The following is a 15,839-nucleotide window of genomic DNA, read 5'->3' as shown; positions in this document are numbered from 1 at the left end:
GTACTGTTTTCTCTTTGCTTTTTTTGTTTTTACAATCGCACGTGTGTGTGTGTGTGTGTGTGTGTGTGAGAGAGAGAGGGAGAGAGGAGACAGGAGGAGAGGAGAGAGGAGAGAGAGAAATAAAAAATAACTGACTTCCAGTCAACTTTTCTCTCCTCTGACTGCTGGGCTGCACACCTGTTCATTCTGGTTCCCCTGGGTGAGAATTTTTATCTTCACCCCAGATAAACTGAATCAGAATCTGCATTTTTATACTGAAACAGAATCTACAATCTAGTGACATCGCCAGGTTCTCCTTATCCCCCTGTGGTGTACAGAAGCTTGTTAAAGAGTGGATTCTGACTCAGTGCACCTGGAGTAAAAGGGACTGTCACGGCAGGGGGTTGAGCCGGAGCAAACGAACCAGTTCAGAGCCCTGTCTGACTACATTTCAGAATCACTGGGGCTCTTACAAAAAACATAGCTTGAAGGACCTTTAATCCGAGGTACTAAATCAAGACTCCCTGGATGCAGGCTAGGGAACATTTTTCAAAAGCTCTAGATCCATTCTCATTGGATTAAAAAAATATGGACCCTTTTGAGATTTGGGGGAGCTCATTGGGCCTTCCCCAAGAAGCACAAATAAATATACACAGATCTTCATACAGAATTATATAAACACACTTTTTTCATATACCTTGGTAGAGGGTCCCCAGATTCCCCTAAATCTGACCTTGGATCAATGGCAAAGAAGCCTTGATTCAGAACTCCCTTCTTCTTGCTGTTATGTGCCGTCGAGTCACTTGTGACTCATAGCGACCCTGTGTATAAGAGCCCTAAGCTCTGCTCTATCCTGTGCCAACCTCTCTGTCTCCAACCCACCTGCTCCCATTACCCCAATCACTGAATTGATCCACCTCATCAAGGGTCTTCCTCTCCTGCACTGACCCTCCACCCTCCCAAACATGATGTTCCTCTCTAAGGACTGGTCCCTCCTTGCAACATGCCCAAAGTATGTCAGATGAAACTTCAGAATCCTTGCCTCCAAGGAGCATCTGGTTTCACCCTTCCTGAAATGAACTTGTCTGTTCTAGCAGTCCATTATGTATTCAACACTCTTCTGCAGCACCACAGCTCAAAGGCATCAATTCTCTATCATCCCTAATCACTGTCCAGCTCTCTGATACATAGCACACAATGGTGAAGACTATTATGGCCTGGATCAGGCGCACCTTAGTCTCCAGCCTGACATTGTTGCTCTTTAGTACTCTGGAGAGGTCCCTGGCAGCTGACTTTCCCAGTGCAATTCATCTCTTGCTGATACCAAGAACGTTGATTGTTGAACCAAGCAAACTAAAACTGTTCACAATCTCAATCTCTTCACCATCCATAATGATGCCAAAACTCCCTTATTGCATAGATAACTAGGAGAGGTGGAGAGGTTAAGGAACTGACCCTGGATCACAGTTCAACTAGAAAGCAGGGCTGCCAGCTGGGACTTGTTGAACCACAGCCCCTGATTCCAATCACTTCCCATCCTCAGCCCCTCTGAGGCGGGAGGAGGGCGTGTGGATCTTCACCAAGCAGTGAGAGTCGATACCGATACCGTAAGGCACAAGAGCCACACGTGGCTATTTAAATGCTAATTAAATGAGATAGAATTAAAAATTCCTTTCCTCGTCTCACTGGCCACATTCAAGCACTTAGTGTCAGCGTATGGGCAGTAGCTGTCTTACTGGATAGCACAGAAAATAGAGCTGGTCCACCATCACAGAATGTTCTGTGGGGACCCCGGATGGTGTATTAGGTTAACAGGCTCAGCTGCTGACCAGAGGCCGGAGGGGCAGGGTTACCCAGAGGCTCCTCAGAAGAAGGGCTTGGTGATTTACATCTGAAAAATCAGCCATTGCGAACCCCATGGAGCGCAGCTGTCCTCTGACACATGTGGGTGGCCACATGTCAGAACGGATGGCAGCTGCTTTACTGGGGCTTACCTCAGTGTGGGCACGGTGGATCCTCTAAAGGCAGGTGAGGGGTGAGACTCCCCTTGCATTCCTGGCTCTGGCCCTGAGCTGGGGGCTTCTGCTGCCTGTCAGGTTCCTTTGCCCTGACCCTCCTACACTGGGTGTCTTCGCTCAGCCTCTGGGAATGGCCTTGCCTTGGCAGAGGCTCTTGTTCCAGCCTGCCTCCCAGGGAGACTATCAGGGGCCGAGAAGAGGTGGACAGGCGGAAGGGAGAGGAGGAGAAAGGGAACGACTGTCTTCCTTAACCTGCAGAACCTGCCAGAGACAGTAAATGCAGAGGAAGATGCCCCAGACACCTGGGGGCAGCCATGTGAAACCTGGCACAGTGCCTTCTGTGTGAGACTGCAAACCCAAAGGGTGGAGGTTCGAATCCTCCAGCAGCTTTGCAGGAAAATGACAAAGTGCTGTCCTCGTATAGGGATTAACAGCCTGAGAAATCTGATGGAGGGCCGTCAGAAGTCAGAAAGAACTAGTCAGTGGTGGTGGGTCCCTGTGGTTGTGAGTCTCAGCATCTGGGACCAACGGCAAATCTGGGACCAGACCATCCTAGTCCTGGCTCTGCCTCTGGCCTCCTGAGCGGCTTTTCTAAGATTCATGGGAAGTCAGTAAACACATCTCAGAACACTGAGAGGGCCAGGTTCCAGGGAGAGCAGTGTGGGACAAGGATGCAGCAGAGAGGTCATGCCACACACCCAGAGTCCAGAAGGGAGAGAGGCCAGAGAGGTCACGAGACTTGTCCTGACTGGGCACGCATCATAGGAGGAGGGCGTGAGGAAGCAGAGGGATGAGGCCCGCACACAGCAGCTACTTGAGCATGTGGTTTAAGGGGGAACAGTGTTTGCCTTTGACTGCCTTCTGGAGGAATTCAAAGCCGGGATCCTGAAGTCAAGCAGCCGGTCCCTGTGCCTCATTTCTGCTTCTCAGTAGCTCTGTGACTTTGGAGAAGTGGCGTCACCTCTCTGAGCCCAGTTTCTTCCTCCGTAAAAAGGGGGCAGTATGGAGAAGGAGGGGCAATCTCCTCCTGGGCTAATCAGAGCCAACTCAACGGTACACAACAAGGAAAACAAAAGCATTTACATTTAGAATATTAGTGAAGAACTGAATTTTCATTTGTGGATATTTAATATTTATTTCAGTTATTTTCATATTTCAGAACATTCTTAATAATTTAAAAGAACTATCTATAAATTTGGCATTAGAATACAAATGTAAATAATTTTAATGAAAACTGGCAACTTTTTAATGTTTTCACATGATTTTCTATTTGTCTTTATTTCAGGTACCAGGATGCTAAATGCCTAATTAATATATTTTTGTTGTTTTAGCATTTTCAGGGCTAATTTCACACTGACTGTATTAATATAATAAAAAGGTCATTAAAAAAGGGGGGGCAGTAGTAGTACAGAACACTCGGGATTGTTGTGAGAATTAAATGAGAAAATATATGTCAAAGCTCATAGCGGACGCCCTAATTATGAGCTCTTATTGGTGATTTAAGCCAGTGTTAGTTGGATATGGGCCGCTTGTGCCAGTGTACATCCATCCTATGGGGTGCAGAGAGCCCCCTCAGTGCTGTTGTGGGGGGGAGTGCTCAGCACACAGTCAGCTCTGAATACGAGCTGGCTGTGATGAGTGGTGCAGTGGTTAGAGCACACTGTTATGACTGAAACCCACCAGCCACCCCTCAGGAGTCAGCTTTCTTAAAGATTTACAGCCTCCAAAGCCCTGTGGTCTGGTCTGTTCTGTCCTATATTGTCGCAGTGAATCAGAATCGACTCGATGGCAGTTGGTGGGTGGTACAGGATCATTGCTTGGTCTAGGGGGAGCGTTCTGAGCATGGCCGTGGAAGGATAGGTTGGGTTGGAGGGTGCTTGACCAGCAGAGGGGCTGTGCCTTGGTGGAGCCCAGCCAGATGCTGCGGCGGCACTAACACCTGGCCAAGAAGGGGCAGGTGTGGACGCTGAGCCGTGGCCAGCCTCCCTTTCCTGTCTGGGAGGTATTTTGGGCAATCTTGGGCCCAGCTGCCAGGCTCTGGAACAGAAAGGGGTGTGTCTGCTCCCTCCTTCCCCTCCTCCTGGGCTTCTGCCAGCCCAGCTGGGGTGACAGGGAGCCAGCCTCGCTCAGGCAGCCCCAGACGCAGCCTCCAATGCTGCTGAAGCTGCCTGGCCGTGTGGTGTGGATCTGTTCCTGCAGGTGAATCTTCATTGCAGCAAATACTGTCTGAGCACCTACTGTGTGCAGTCTGCTGGGCTGGGCACGTGGGGCCCCTGCCTGTCTCCTGCGTCTGCTCCAGGATCACACCCTGACCGAGCAGTCAGCATCCCTTCCCTCGTCCCCTCTCCATTCTCCTCCCTCACACCGAACGCAGGGCCTTAGCCTCCTCCTGGTAAGCCCACCTGCTCTTGGAGTTGGCTCTCTGCATCCCCTGTTCTTCCTCAGCCCCTGCCTGCCCTCATGGGTCTGGGCATTGACATCTGGGTTCCTAGACGTCCATGGCCCTGATAGTGGGAGCCCCCAGTGGCACCACTGCCCCAGCTCAGGGTCATGTCCTGCAGAGATGTTTTTTGAATCCCCCTAGGGCTAAGGAGGCTAGAGTTGGGGTTCTGGACTCCCTTCCTCACCACTGCTGCTGTTTGTCAGTCACTGTGCCTGAAGGTCATGCAGGAATGTCTGTGGCGGAGACAGTGCGATTGGCACAGGACAGAGCAGGGTTTAGGGCTCTTGTACATAGGGTCGCTATGAGTCGTAAGTGACTCGACAGCACATAACAACAGAGTTTGTTAAACATTGTGCTGGACTCTGTTTAAGAAGTGTGTATATATCTTGCTTAGTTCAACTGTGCTGAACATTATTCTAATATTATTTATTCCTGTTTTTCAAGAAAAGGAAACCAGGGATCCAAGAGATGCTGAATGTATCTCTACAACTAGTGAGCTTGGGGGGGCAGGATTTCAATCCAGGCCTGTCTGACCAGAGAGCTGGGCGGCAAACCCCTGTGCTCTGCCATGGGTGGGGCTGAGGTCCTCAAGGGACACTTATAAACCTGTAACATAATGGTTAAAAATATAAAGTCAGCCTCTAGGCTCCTAGGGTTCAAATCCTGGGTCTGCCACGTGCTCGCAGAGTGCTGTTGGTTGGGCTATTTAACATTTCTCTGTCTTGGTTTCCACTTCTGTAAAATAGACTTAATATCAGTACCTCGGAGTCCCTGGGCAGCACACACTGCTAAGCATTCGACTACTAACTTAAAGGTCGGTGGTTCAAATCCGTTCAGAGACATTTTTTGAGAGACAGTCCTGGTGTTTTGTTTCTGAAAGATTGCAGCATTGGAAGCCCTCTGGAACAGTTCCACTCCATACACATGAGGTCAGTGTGAGCCCAGGGACCCAGTTAGCAACAAGAAGTACCGAGCAGGAGACTCAGTTAACAAGAAGAAGGACCTAGCTTTAAAGACAAGGAGTTGTTGAAGAGGGTTAAATGAGTTCATAATTGGTAAAGTGCTTAGCACTGATGGATCCTGCCTCATGACAAAAATCCCTTTGCTGATGCTGATTCTGACCGACAGTGACCCTATAGAACAGAGCAGAAAAGACCTCATTCCGTTTCCAAGGCTTTAATCTTTACAGAAGGAGGCCACCGTATCTACCTCCTGTGGAGCAGATGGTGGATTGGAACTGCTGATCTTTTCGTTAGTAGCCAATCGCTATAACCATTCTGCCAGTCGGGCTCCAGTTTAGTGTCGATGAATGAGTGAAGCCGCCGACTTGAGGCCGCTGAGCCATTCTCTCGTGAACAGGTAGGCTCGGGAAGGCTCGAGCAGCAGACTGAGGACCGTGGCACGCGGGTCTCCCAGAGTATAGTTGGGTCTGCCAGGATGCGTGTTTCAAAAAGGTAATTTGCTTGCTCCAACATGATTGAAACATTAGGGAACAATCTGACCATGACAAGAATTTGACCTTGTTCATTGTGACTTCATCCACCACAAGCAATATGTGAACGCAAAAAAATGACCCTCACATACCCTCTAAATGCATGATGCCGCGTTGACTCCACTCCTAGTGACCCCAGGGCTGCGGAATTAGAGCTGTCCCCCGTAGATATCTTTGGAAACAAGCCGCCGCCTCATCTTTCTGTCAGAGCAGAGCTGCTGCTGGGTTTGAACCGCCTAACTTGCAGTCGGCAGCCCAACACTACTTGCTGCCCTGTCAATGCTCCTTGAACTTGCATGTTGTTTTTGTGTACCATTGAGTCGGAACTGACCCAGAGATGACCCTCTGGCGGGTTTTCAGAGGCAGTTAATCACACGGGAGGAGACTGCCCATCCTTCTCCCACAGAGCGGCTGGTGGCCTCGAACTGGGTGCCTTTGAGATTGAAGCCCAGCTTCTTGCCTACCACTCAGGCACCAGAGCTCCCTAGGAATAGGAGTTCGCACAGGAATGCATTAAACACGTGGCCCTCAAGCAACCACATCCGTTCAGTGTTACCAGCCGCACCCACCCACACCTGCTGTAACAGCCCCGGAAGTCACAGGTTACAATTCTTGATGAGCAAACTGTGGGTCTTTTTCAAGGAGAAAGGACATATTTAATATTTATGCATTTCATCACCATTTACCATGTGATAAAATGTGCCATTTTAACTAAGTTCCCATTTTTCTTTCTTTTAATGCGCCACTAAAAAAGTTTTTGAGTGTTATGCCTCCAACCCCATTTTCCTCCATGAAACCAAACCCAGACCCTTTGCTTTTGAGTTGACTCTGATTTAGGATAACCCCCCATCACATTGCCTAGGATGTGAATCTTTGTGCGAGCAGCTGGTGGATTCAAACCAGTAACCTTTTGGTTAACAGTCCAACATGTAATGCACTGCACTTCCAAGGCACCCTTCTTTCCCCTCATAGCTCTGTGATTTTGATTGTGGCACAAGGCATATCTTTAGGAATTAGTGTCTTGTACCATGAGGGAGCTCTGGTGACCTGGTGGTAAGGAGCTATGCTGCCAACCCAAAGGCAGGCAGTTTGAATCTCCCAGCTGCTCTGAGAGAGGAAAATGAGCTATCTCCTCATGTGATTCGCTGCATCTGAAAACCTGGTGGTGGGGGGGGGGTCAGCTATGAGCTGGTTCCAAGTTGAGGGCACATAAAACCAACAACTTGTGTTATAGTAGAATGAACTTGGTAGGCTTAGCAGGTCTTTGAGGATGTGAGTGGATGGAGGGGCTTATGAAGGGGGCAATGAACAGCTTGACAGAGAGGAAACCCAGCAATCACTAAGACCTTCCACAGCCACATAGCCATCATCACCAAAAGAACTGGGCAACCTTTTAATTCTGGCTGCAGTTGGGACAGGTGATCCATCTGGAAAATATAGTCAAACCCCCAGATAACCCAATTACTTCTCTAACCATTGAGGACACAGAAAATCCAGGGGCAAACCGAGCTCAAAGGTTAATAAAAGATAAATGAGATCCAGCTCCACAAACAAAACTAACAGGATTTGCAATGCAGGAAATCTCATTTCAACATTAACACAAAATAAAAGGCCAGTTGAACACAGGTTATAATCCTATTTCAGGTTGCTGTCTTCACCGGGAGGAACGGGCCACAGCAGCCCCCCGCCCCCACCCCAGTGGTCTGAACTCATGTCAGACACCTGTGTGCCACCATCCTAACAGGTTTGGAATGAGAAATGCCATAAAAAACCAAAAACAAACAAAAAAAAAACACCAAGAGGAGCGAGGGAAGCTTCCCAGGGCTGTGCAGACCATGGCAGATACTTGCGTGCCAGGCCCTGTGTAAGTGTTTTTGCCTGTATTACCTCACTGACTTCTCCCTTTAGTAACCTGACAAAGCAGTGGCTGTATTCCTGTTTTACACGTAAGGAAATTGCAGCTGAGAGAGCTCACAAATCCTGCCTTATTGGTTGTGCAGCACTGGTACCTAAGGTCTATTTTATGCCAAACTTAGACTTTCTACTTGAGGTCCTTCTTTTCCCAGTCTGGGCTCAGCTGAAGGGTAGACTGCAAACATTTCCTGCACGGAGAGCCTACTGCATGCAAGGCCTCCAACTAAGTTCCAGACTTGTTGTAAGCAATAGCATACTTGGGGCATTTAGTGGTTTTCCAAGCTCTTTACCTTCTCCCAATGGATGCTGTGAGCAGAGGCAGTTTTTCAACTATGTAAAGCTAGGCCCTCATTAGCACTGGCCAGTGAGATGCCTGTACCAAGCCTCTGATAGCCTGTCTGCAGAGCAGGAGGTGAGTGAGTTGCAGAGAGGGATCACACAGCCAGTGGCTGCACAGGGGAGGAGGCCAGGTCAGACTGTAGACTGTTTTCTCGCTCCAGAGATGAACCCAGGTCAAGCTGGATCTCCAACGTGGTGGGATCTGCCTTCCCAGCCCCAGACGTGGAGGGTAGGACAGCCAGTTCAGGGTTTCCGAGGCCTCAGCCTGCTTCCTTGGCAGCCTGTGAGGCACCCTGGGATGGGAAATCCGGCAGCCGCCCAGATATTATAAACAATTACCGCTAATTACCAAGCCTGCCGGTTCCCCATTGTCTGCTGCAATCCCACCAGGAACCGAGGAACAGACAATGACAGGCTTGGAGGAAACTTTCAATTTCAGGCTGCTGGAGGCCTGGCTCGAGCCTGGAGCTGAGCCCGTTTAGGGCTTTGGAACCTGTGGACAATGACTTTCAAGCATTTGGAGTTCATACCCCTAGGTGGCTGCAGGGTAGGGGTGAGGGGCAGAGTGGAAAAGAGAATCAGGACAGGGAGGAAAGATCACGTCACCGGTGGTGACAAGTCCTCAGCAGTGACAAGTCACCAGCCACAGCCTCTGCCTGGATGCTGTTAATGAAACATCTTTGGGTTTGCAAGGCTAATGAGCTCCCATTGCAATCCCAGATAATCAACTTTTTCTTTTCTAACAACTATTTTTTAAAAAAAAACCAACTTAGGTTTTTTTCCTTGTTGTATACTATCAAATCGGATTTGACTGGCACAGGAGGAGATCGCCCCTCCTTCTCCAGCAGAACAACTGGTGGATTTGACCCACGAGCCTCCAGGATTGCAGCACAGCTTCTTGCCACTAGACCACCAGAGTTCCCTTCTTTTCTAACAGCTTTTATCTGATTGTTAAGAGACTCAGAAGCCTGGCTGCACGGGTTTAAATGCTCTCTGCTGCTCTCCTGGTTTGGGTTCATCGGAGAGAAGCAGAACCTAAGTGGTCTCACGGGTCACTGGTCCTGGAGTGGGGGATGAGGTGGGGAAGAGGGTGCTCTCCAGCCTGCTCACCCTGTGAACCACTGGAGCCCAGCCCTGCTGGGGAGCTCGGGGAGACTGTGCCAGGCAGGAGTCCATGCACGTTACCCGGGCTCCAACCAACTCCGAGTCTATGGTGGTGGGGCCGTCTTGCTGGGATACTGACCTTCAAGTTGAACATGCTCTTAGAGCCAGCAAACAGGCCTGAGCTCAGACTGAGCTGCAGAGGCGAAAGTGGCCGCCTTGCTGTGGAGAGGGTGCATGGAGGTGGGTGAGGTACCTGCGAGCTGTAACATTGGCCAAGCCCCTCAGCCCCTCCAGGAAATCTATCCGCTGGCGCTGACAGTTATTTAGTGCTGTAACAGAAAAGCCTCAAGTGCTTGGCTTTAACAAGCATAAAATTATCATTACCGTTTGGGAGACATTCTCTCTCTTAAGTGACCCCACATTGCAATTCCAGAGGCTCTAAGTCTCATAGGAGGAGATTGCCCATCTTTCTCCCATGGAGGAGCTGATGGATTTGAAATGCATGCCTTTGGGTTGGCCATGTAATTTCTTACTCTAAAAGCCTGAAATCCGAGTGCAGGCTCTAAGGGGAGCCCTTCTCTCTGTTGGCTCTCAGAGAACATCCTTATCTCTTGAGCTGCTGTTCTGCTGGGATGTGACATCTCTCTTCCCCCATCTCTGCTTGCTTGATGCTTATTTAATCAGCTCTCAGGAGATACAGAGTTAAGATACCCCCTGTACTAATGCTGCCTCTTAACAAAGAAAATGGGATTATAGCCACAGGTATACCCATTAGGATTTACAGCACACGTTTCCAGGGGATCCAATTCAATCTAAGGCATTGAACAATAATAGTGTCTACTCCCTTGGGCTGTTGTAGGGCCAACATGAATTCTGTGTGGAGCGTAAAGACGGTCTGCTAGCTCCTAAACTCTCAGTGTTCGGTTTTCCTAATTTCTATATCGAGAACTCATTATTTTTCTAATGGCTTTCAGCCTTGGGAATTTTCCCCCCTCTTCTCTCTTTTAAACCATTTTCCAGATAGAATCTGTGACTGAACTTGGATTTGGTGTTTGTTATCCCTGGATCTGTCCGTTCTGGCCAGAGAACAAGGCTGCCATATTAGTTTGTGTAGCCAGTTGTTGTGACAAACCAATGAATTTCAAAGACTTAATTTTAGAAAGTTTCTTTCTTCCTCATGCAAACTTCAGTGCGGATGCTTCTGGGCAGCGGACCTGGGCTGCTTTTTTTTTTTTCCCCGCGGTGGTACCTTTAAGCTGTGTTGCGGGAGAAGGGCACTGAGCATCCCGTGTACTGTCAAAAGAACACACAGGTGTGTCTTGGAGAAAATGCAACCCGAGTGCTCCTTAGAGGCAAGGATGATGAAGCTGTGTCTCACATATTTTGAGCATGTTGTTAGGAGGGGCTGTTCCTTGGAGGGGACATCATGTTTGGAGAGGTGAAGGGTTGGTGAAAGAAAGGAAGCACCTTAACGGGACGGATTGACACTGTGACTGCGGCAGTGGGCTCAGGCGTGTCAGAGGTGACAAGGACAGCACAGGGTTCAGGTAGTGCCGTTTCCCGAGTCTCTAGTTTCCTGTTTGATTTGTCACCCTTTCCTTCTTTCAGCCTTAACTATGGCGGAGTCTGCTTGGCATCGGACGCCCAGTTCAGTGACTTCCTGGGTAGCATGGGGCCGGCACAGTTTGTGGGCCGCCAGACCCTGGCCACCACGCCCATGGGTGAGTGTCCCGAAGCCTGCTCGCAGCCGGAGGGCCTGGCCCACACTTGCCAAGCCATCAGCAGTAGCTAAATGCCTGGTGTGTGAGTTGTGTCTGGTTTTATTTGGGCCCGGGAGCAAGGGAAAGAGGGTTTGAGGGTATTTCCTCCAAGAAGGGGAGAAACTGAGTCCTTTCTGAGCATCCGGGTCATTTCCGGTCTCCTCTCTTGTAGGAGACGTGGAGATCGGTTTGCAGGAGCGGAATGGTCAGCTTGAAGTGGACATCATCCAGGCCCGCGGCCTGACAGCCAAGCCAGGCTCCAAAACACTGCCAGGTGTGGGAGCTTAATGCCCCTCTATAAGGCAGGGGGATAGGTCTGGGCAGGACACCCAGAGGGGTTCTGAGGCCTGGAGGGGAGAAGACTGCCAATTATGTGGACCCCTTTATCCCCACCCTAATGACTTCCATGGTGGTTTAGAGCTCATTCTGGGATCCTGTCGAGATTGTTGACCTTGACAGTGGCCTCCACTGGCCTGAGTTGAAGGGCCAAGGCATCTGTCCCATTTGTCATTACACTCAGTGCCTAGCTGGGGTCCCGGCATGTGGTAGGAGCTCAGCAGGCATCGGTAGAGTGAGGGGGTCAGCAGATGAAAGTGCCAGAGAAGGGGTGGGTGAATCAGATGAGCTCAGGAGAGAGCGAAGGGAGGAAGGGAGATGGTGGGGACCACCTTTGGAGGCAGAGGAGGTCCCCCCTACCCACTTGTCCCTGCTCCTGCCCCACAGGGATCCCCTAGTCCTCAGCAATGGGTGGGTGGCCTTTCTGTCCTGCACCCTAAACTCTTGTGAAGGCCTGAGGACCGGCACTGACCACCCCCTGAACTCTCCCTGTGAGGGGACCAGCACTGGCCCCTGAACTCTCCCTGTGAGGGGACCAGTACTGACCCCGGCCTCTCTCGGCAGCGGCCTACATCAAGGCCTACCTGCTCGAGAACGGTGTCTGCATCGCCAAGAAGAAGACCAAAGTTGCTCGCAAGTCGCTGGACCCGTTGTATAACCAGGTGCTGCTGTTTCCTGAGAGCCCCCAGGGCAAAGTCCTGCAGGTGAGGACATTGGGGGTGAGGAAGCAGTGAGGGGTGGGAGAGCGGGGTGTGGGGTGGGGTGAGGAAGTAGTGAGGGGTGAGGGAGCAGTGTTTGAGGTGAGGCAGCAGGATAGGGTGAGGGAGCAGTCAAGGGGGTGTTGAAGGAGCTGTATAGGGGGTGAGGGAGCGGAACAGCAGGTGAGGAAGCAGTGAGGGCTTGAGGGAGCAGTCCGTGGGTGAGGGAGCAGTGCTGGGGGAAGGGTCCCATCTGGTAGATGATCTGAGCACCACACCTCCCTGCACACTTGTGAATGCCATCCTCTGAGTCTGTTTCTTCATCCAAATGACAGTGACAATGGTTTCTGACAAGTGACTTCCTGTGACTGTGTTCTTTGGGCAAGAAAAGCATTCATCATGTTAACCTGTAGTAAGTGCGGTCTGAAAGGCTGCTACAATGTCATTACCGTTAATAATCCTGTGAGGGCATCCTGTGAGGTGTCCTGTGGGGGGCTCATCTCAGCTTTACCAGTGAGGACACTGAGGTTCGTAGAGATGAAGTGACTTGCCCAAGACCACAAAGGAGTCCATGGCAGAGCTTGGCTGTAAGGCTACTTTGTTTGTCGTTGTTGTTATATGCTGTCGAGTCACCTGCAACTCATAGTGACCCCTATATTCAACAGCCCTAAACCCTGCTCTATCCTGTGCCAACCTCACTGCCTCTGACACACCCACCCTGATTACCCCAGTCACTGAATCAATCCACCTCATAGAGGGCCTTCCCCTCCTGCGCTGTCCCTCCACCCTCCCAAGCATGATGTCCCTCTCCAAGGTCTGGTCCCTCCTTGCAACATGTCCAAAGTATGTCAGACGAAGGTTCAGAATCCTTGACTCCAAGGAGCGGCCTGGTTTAACCTAGGTGTGTCTTAACTCCAAATGAGCTGACCTACCTTGTGGAGGAAAGAAGGAGGAGGAGCTGGGGTGCAGGGCAGCAGATGAGGGTTCTGCAGTAAATGAGAGTTCTGCAGCGTGCAGGATGGCAGCTCATAAAGAGTGTGGCAGATGACGAATAGAAAGGTGCTGTAGAAAAGGGACTTAAAAAAAAAACCCAAAAGGGAGAGGCTGGCATCCTCCTCTATTCCAGCCGCTTGGAGCTTTGGGGGCTTCAGAGGTTCTGCAGGCCTACGGCAAGCAATCAGAGCAGCCCTCAAGGCTGCTGAGAATGGACAGTGTTCTTTGAAAGGTATTGCAGTAGAAGGTGCTGGGAACAGTGGGAGATCAATGTATAACTAAACTCGGGATCACAGTGGCCAGCCTTCCTGGTCTGATGGAGACTGACCACCTCTGGGACTATGCACAGTAGCCATCATTTGAGCCTGGACTTGAACCCACTCCTGTGGCACAAACTTCTGACCAAACAGCACCCAAGACAGGCTTGTACGATGAACAGTAACAGCAGGAGCTTAGAACATGTTAACTCCTGGCGAGCTCTGGTGGCCTAGTGGCAAGAAGGTGTACTGCAATCCCAGAGGTGCACGGTTCGAATCCACCAGATGCTCTGCTGGAGAAGGAGGAACAATCTCCTCCTGTACCAGTCAGATCTGATTTGACGGTACACGCACACAAAATAAAATTAAAAAAAAAAGAACATGTTAACTCCTCACAACGATCAGCTGCCCAAGATGGAAAGGGCAGATCTGGCCAGGGATAGAGCTCAGAAAGCAGAGAAGGAGAGGCTGGAAGGATGAGTGGAAGCAAGAATCGTAATGACTTGTTGTTGTTGTTGAAAATACGCAGCGGAGCATACACCATGTATATGATTTCCTTCCTTGTCTGAGGTTGGAGGTGTTTGTTGTTTTTTTTTTCTTTTTCATGAACATAAACTCACACCCTCCTATGTTTCTTGTCTACCCTTTCAAGTTGCTGTTTTCAGTTTGATTCTGTCTAGATTCTTTAAAAAAGCACAGTTCTCAAAGCAGACATCCTTTACTGATGAAGCTAAATTATTGTTAGGTTTAAAGAAGACTTCAGGGATTATTTTGGTTTAAGGTTTAAAGACTCCCTTTATCTTTAACCTTGGGAAGTTTAAAGACCGTTCAGCTTCAATGACTGGACAGTACAGGTTTTATGACAATTTGAAAATCTGTTCTGCACGTTCCTCTCTTTTTTGATGAGGCTGATTCTGTAGACTCTTTGATCTCAACATTTAATCATGGTAGCCGAGCCTGGACTTGAGCCATTTTGAAATGAAAGAAGTTGTAGGAACTTGGAGATAAACAAACAGGCTGTGGTGTGTTCTGGTCTGGGGTCTGTGGATGGCATCAGCAAGATCTGAACCGCGGTGTCTCTTGCCCCGCAGGTGATCGTGTGGGGGAACTACGGGCGGATGGAGCGGAAGCAGTTCATGGGTGTGGCCCGTGTGCTGCTGGAGGAGCTGGACTTGACCACCCTGGCCGTGGGCTGGTACAAGCTCTTCCCCACCTCCTCCATGGTGGACCCAGCCACGGGCCCCCTGCTCCGGCAGGCATCCCAGTTGTCCCTTGAGAGCACCGTGGGGCCCTGTGGTGAGCGATCTTAGTGTCGGGGATGGGGAGGGGCTCCCCAAGATGGTCTGGAGACCTCCCTGCCCTGACCTGGAACCCCAGGCCCTGGGGCACACTGAACAGAGGATCACGGGGCTCTCCCCAACAATGGGGAGGCAGAAGGGGAGACCTACCCCCTCAGGCCCCTCCTCACCCCATACTTTGCCTCCTTCCCCCTGAGACCTTCCCTCTCCCAAGGGGATTGGCTGCACTTTTGACTTGGCCGGTTCTAGACCTGATGGATGTGGCTAAAGTCCAGAGAAAAAGACTGAGGTGGCAGAGCGAACCACCCTTCTGCCCCGAACACCGTCCGCCCCCCTACCCCCCCTTCCTCTGTCCCTCCTTGGAAGCTTGCTGCCCGGAGCCAAGTCCAGAACCCAGCCGGCCATCCCCATGGTGCCAATTACCAGCAAGTGTCTTTCCTGCGGCACCGGGTTCAGGCAGCAACTCCTGCTCCAAAGCCGACGGGGCAGCTTTGCAAGGATCCGGAGCCAGCTCCTGGGGGCCCAGGGCCCCGACTTGAAGAGCAGCTGGGGCCTCCCTCCACCTGCCTGTGGAAGGAGCTTTGCCGCAGCCTGTCTGCGTCCATCTGTCCGTGCCCTCCTGCCCGCCCCTCTTCCAGTGGCTCTAGGACCGGAGTCCCGCAGACATGGAAAGAAAGGAGGAAGCGTCCGGGCCTGGGGGGAGCGCATACCCCCAGGTGCCCTGCTGCATGGGGCTGCGACAGCCAGTTTGGGGACACTGGTGGACCAGAAGGAACTTTGTCATCTCTGCTTTGGCAGAGGAACTACGGGTCACTGATTCTCCAGCACCTGAACCCTGAGAGCATCACATCTCTACAATTTTGGGGGTGCTGGGTTGGAGCGGACTGAGGGAAGCTGAGGTTGGAAGTGGGGGTGCCAAAGTCGGGGCTTCCTAAATAGGAGAATCATTCTTTGTTGGGTGAGATCAAAGGTCATCTTATGACCCTTCTGTCTCCAGGCCGAGGAACCTGGGGAGGGAGCAGATTTCCTCTATTTTAGTCTTTTTTCAACACACCATCCTGTACTAAGGGCAGGACCCACTGTTCTGGCTTCAGCGCGACCTGACGTAAGGGAAGACGGAAGTAGGAGAGAGAGATGCCGAGGAGGTCTGAGTGCAGGAATGCGGATGGTTCTCACGTGGGTAGCTAAGTAGCTGCCTTCCAGTCCAG

The 15,839-nt window shown here is 50.8% G+C and overlaps 1 protein-coding gene across 2 annotated transcripts in view; it reads left to right on the top strand.

The window, feature by feature from the left end:
* RIMS4 (regulating synaptic membrane exocytosis 4) overlaps positions 1 to 14,868 on the top strand; it is a 64,009-nt gene extending 49,141 nt beyond the window's left edge. For both annotated transcript variants that reach the window (XM_006881561.1, XM_006881562.1), the window contains 4 exons: positions 10,898 to 11,010; positions 11,222 to 11,323; positions 11,950 to 12,089; positions 14,425 to 14,868. In XM_006881561.1, the coding sequence (XP_006881623.1) occupies positions 10,898 to 11,010; positions 11,222 to 11,323; positions 11,950 to 12,089; positions 14,425 to 14,643 (574 nt within the window). In that variant the 3' untranslated portion in view covers positions 14,644 to 14,868. The remainder of the gene's footprint in view (positions 1 to 10,897; positions 11,011 to 11,221; positions 11,324 to 11,949; positions 12,090 to 14,424) is intronic.
* Positions 14,869 to 15,839: the final 971 nt, after the last annotated feature.

Source organism: Elephantulus edwardii, unplaced genomic scaffold (assembly GCF_000299155.1).
Source record: "Elephantulus edwardii isolate Elephantulus edwardi_28Jun2011 unplaced genomic scaffold, EleEdw1.0 scaffold00015, whole genome shotgun sequence".
In the NCBI taxonomy this organism is placed as follows: Eukaryota; Metazoa; Chordata; class Mammalia; order Macroscelidea; family Macroscelididae; genus Elephantulus; species Elephantulus edwardii.
This window is presented reverse-complemented; position numbering and strand designations above follow the sequence as displayed.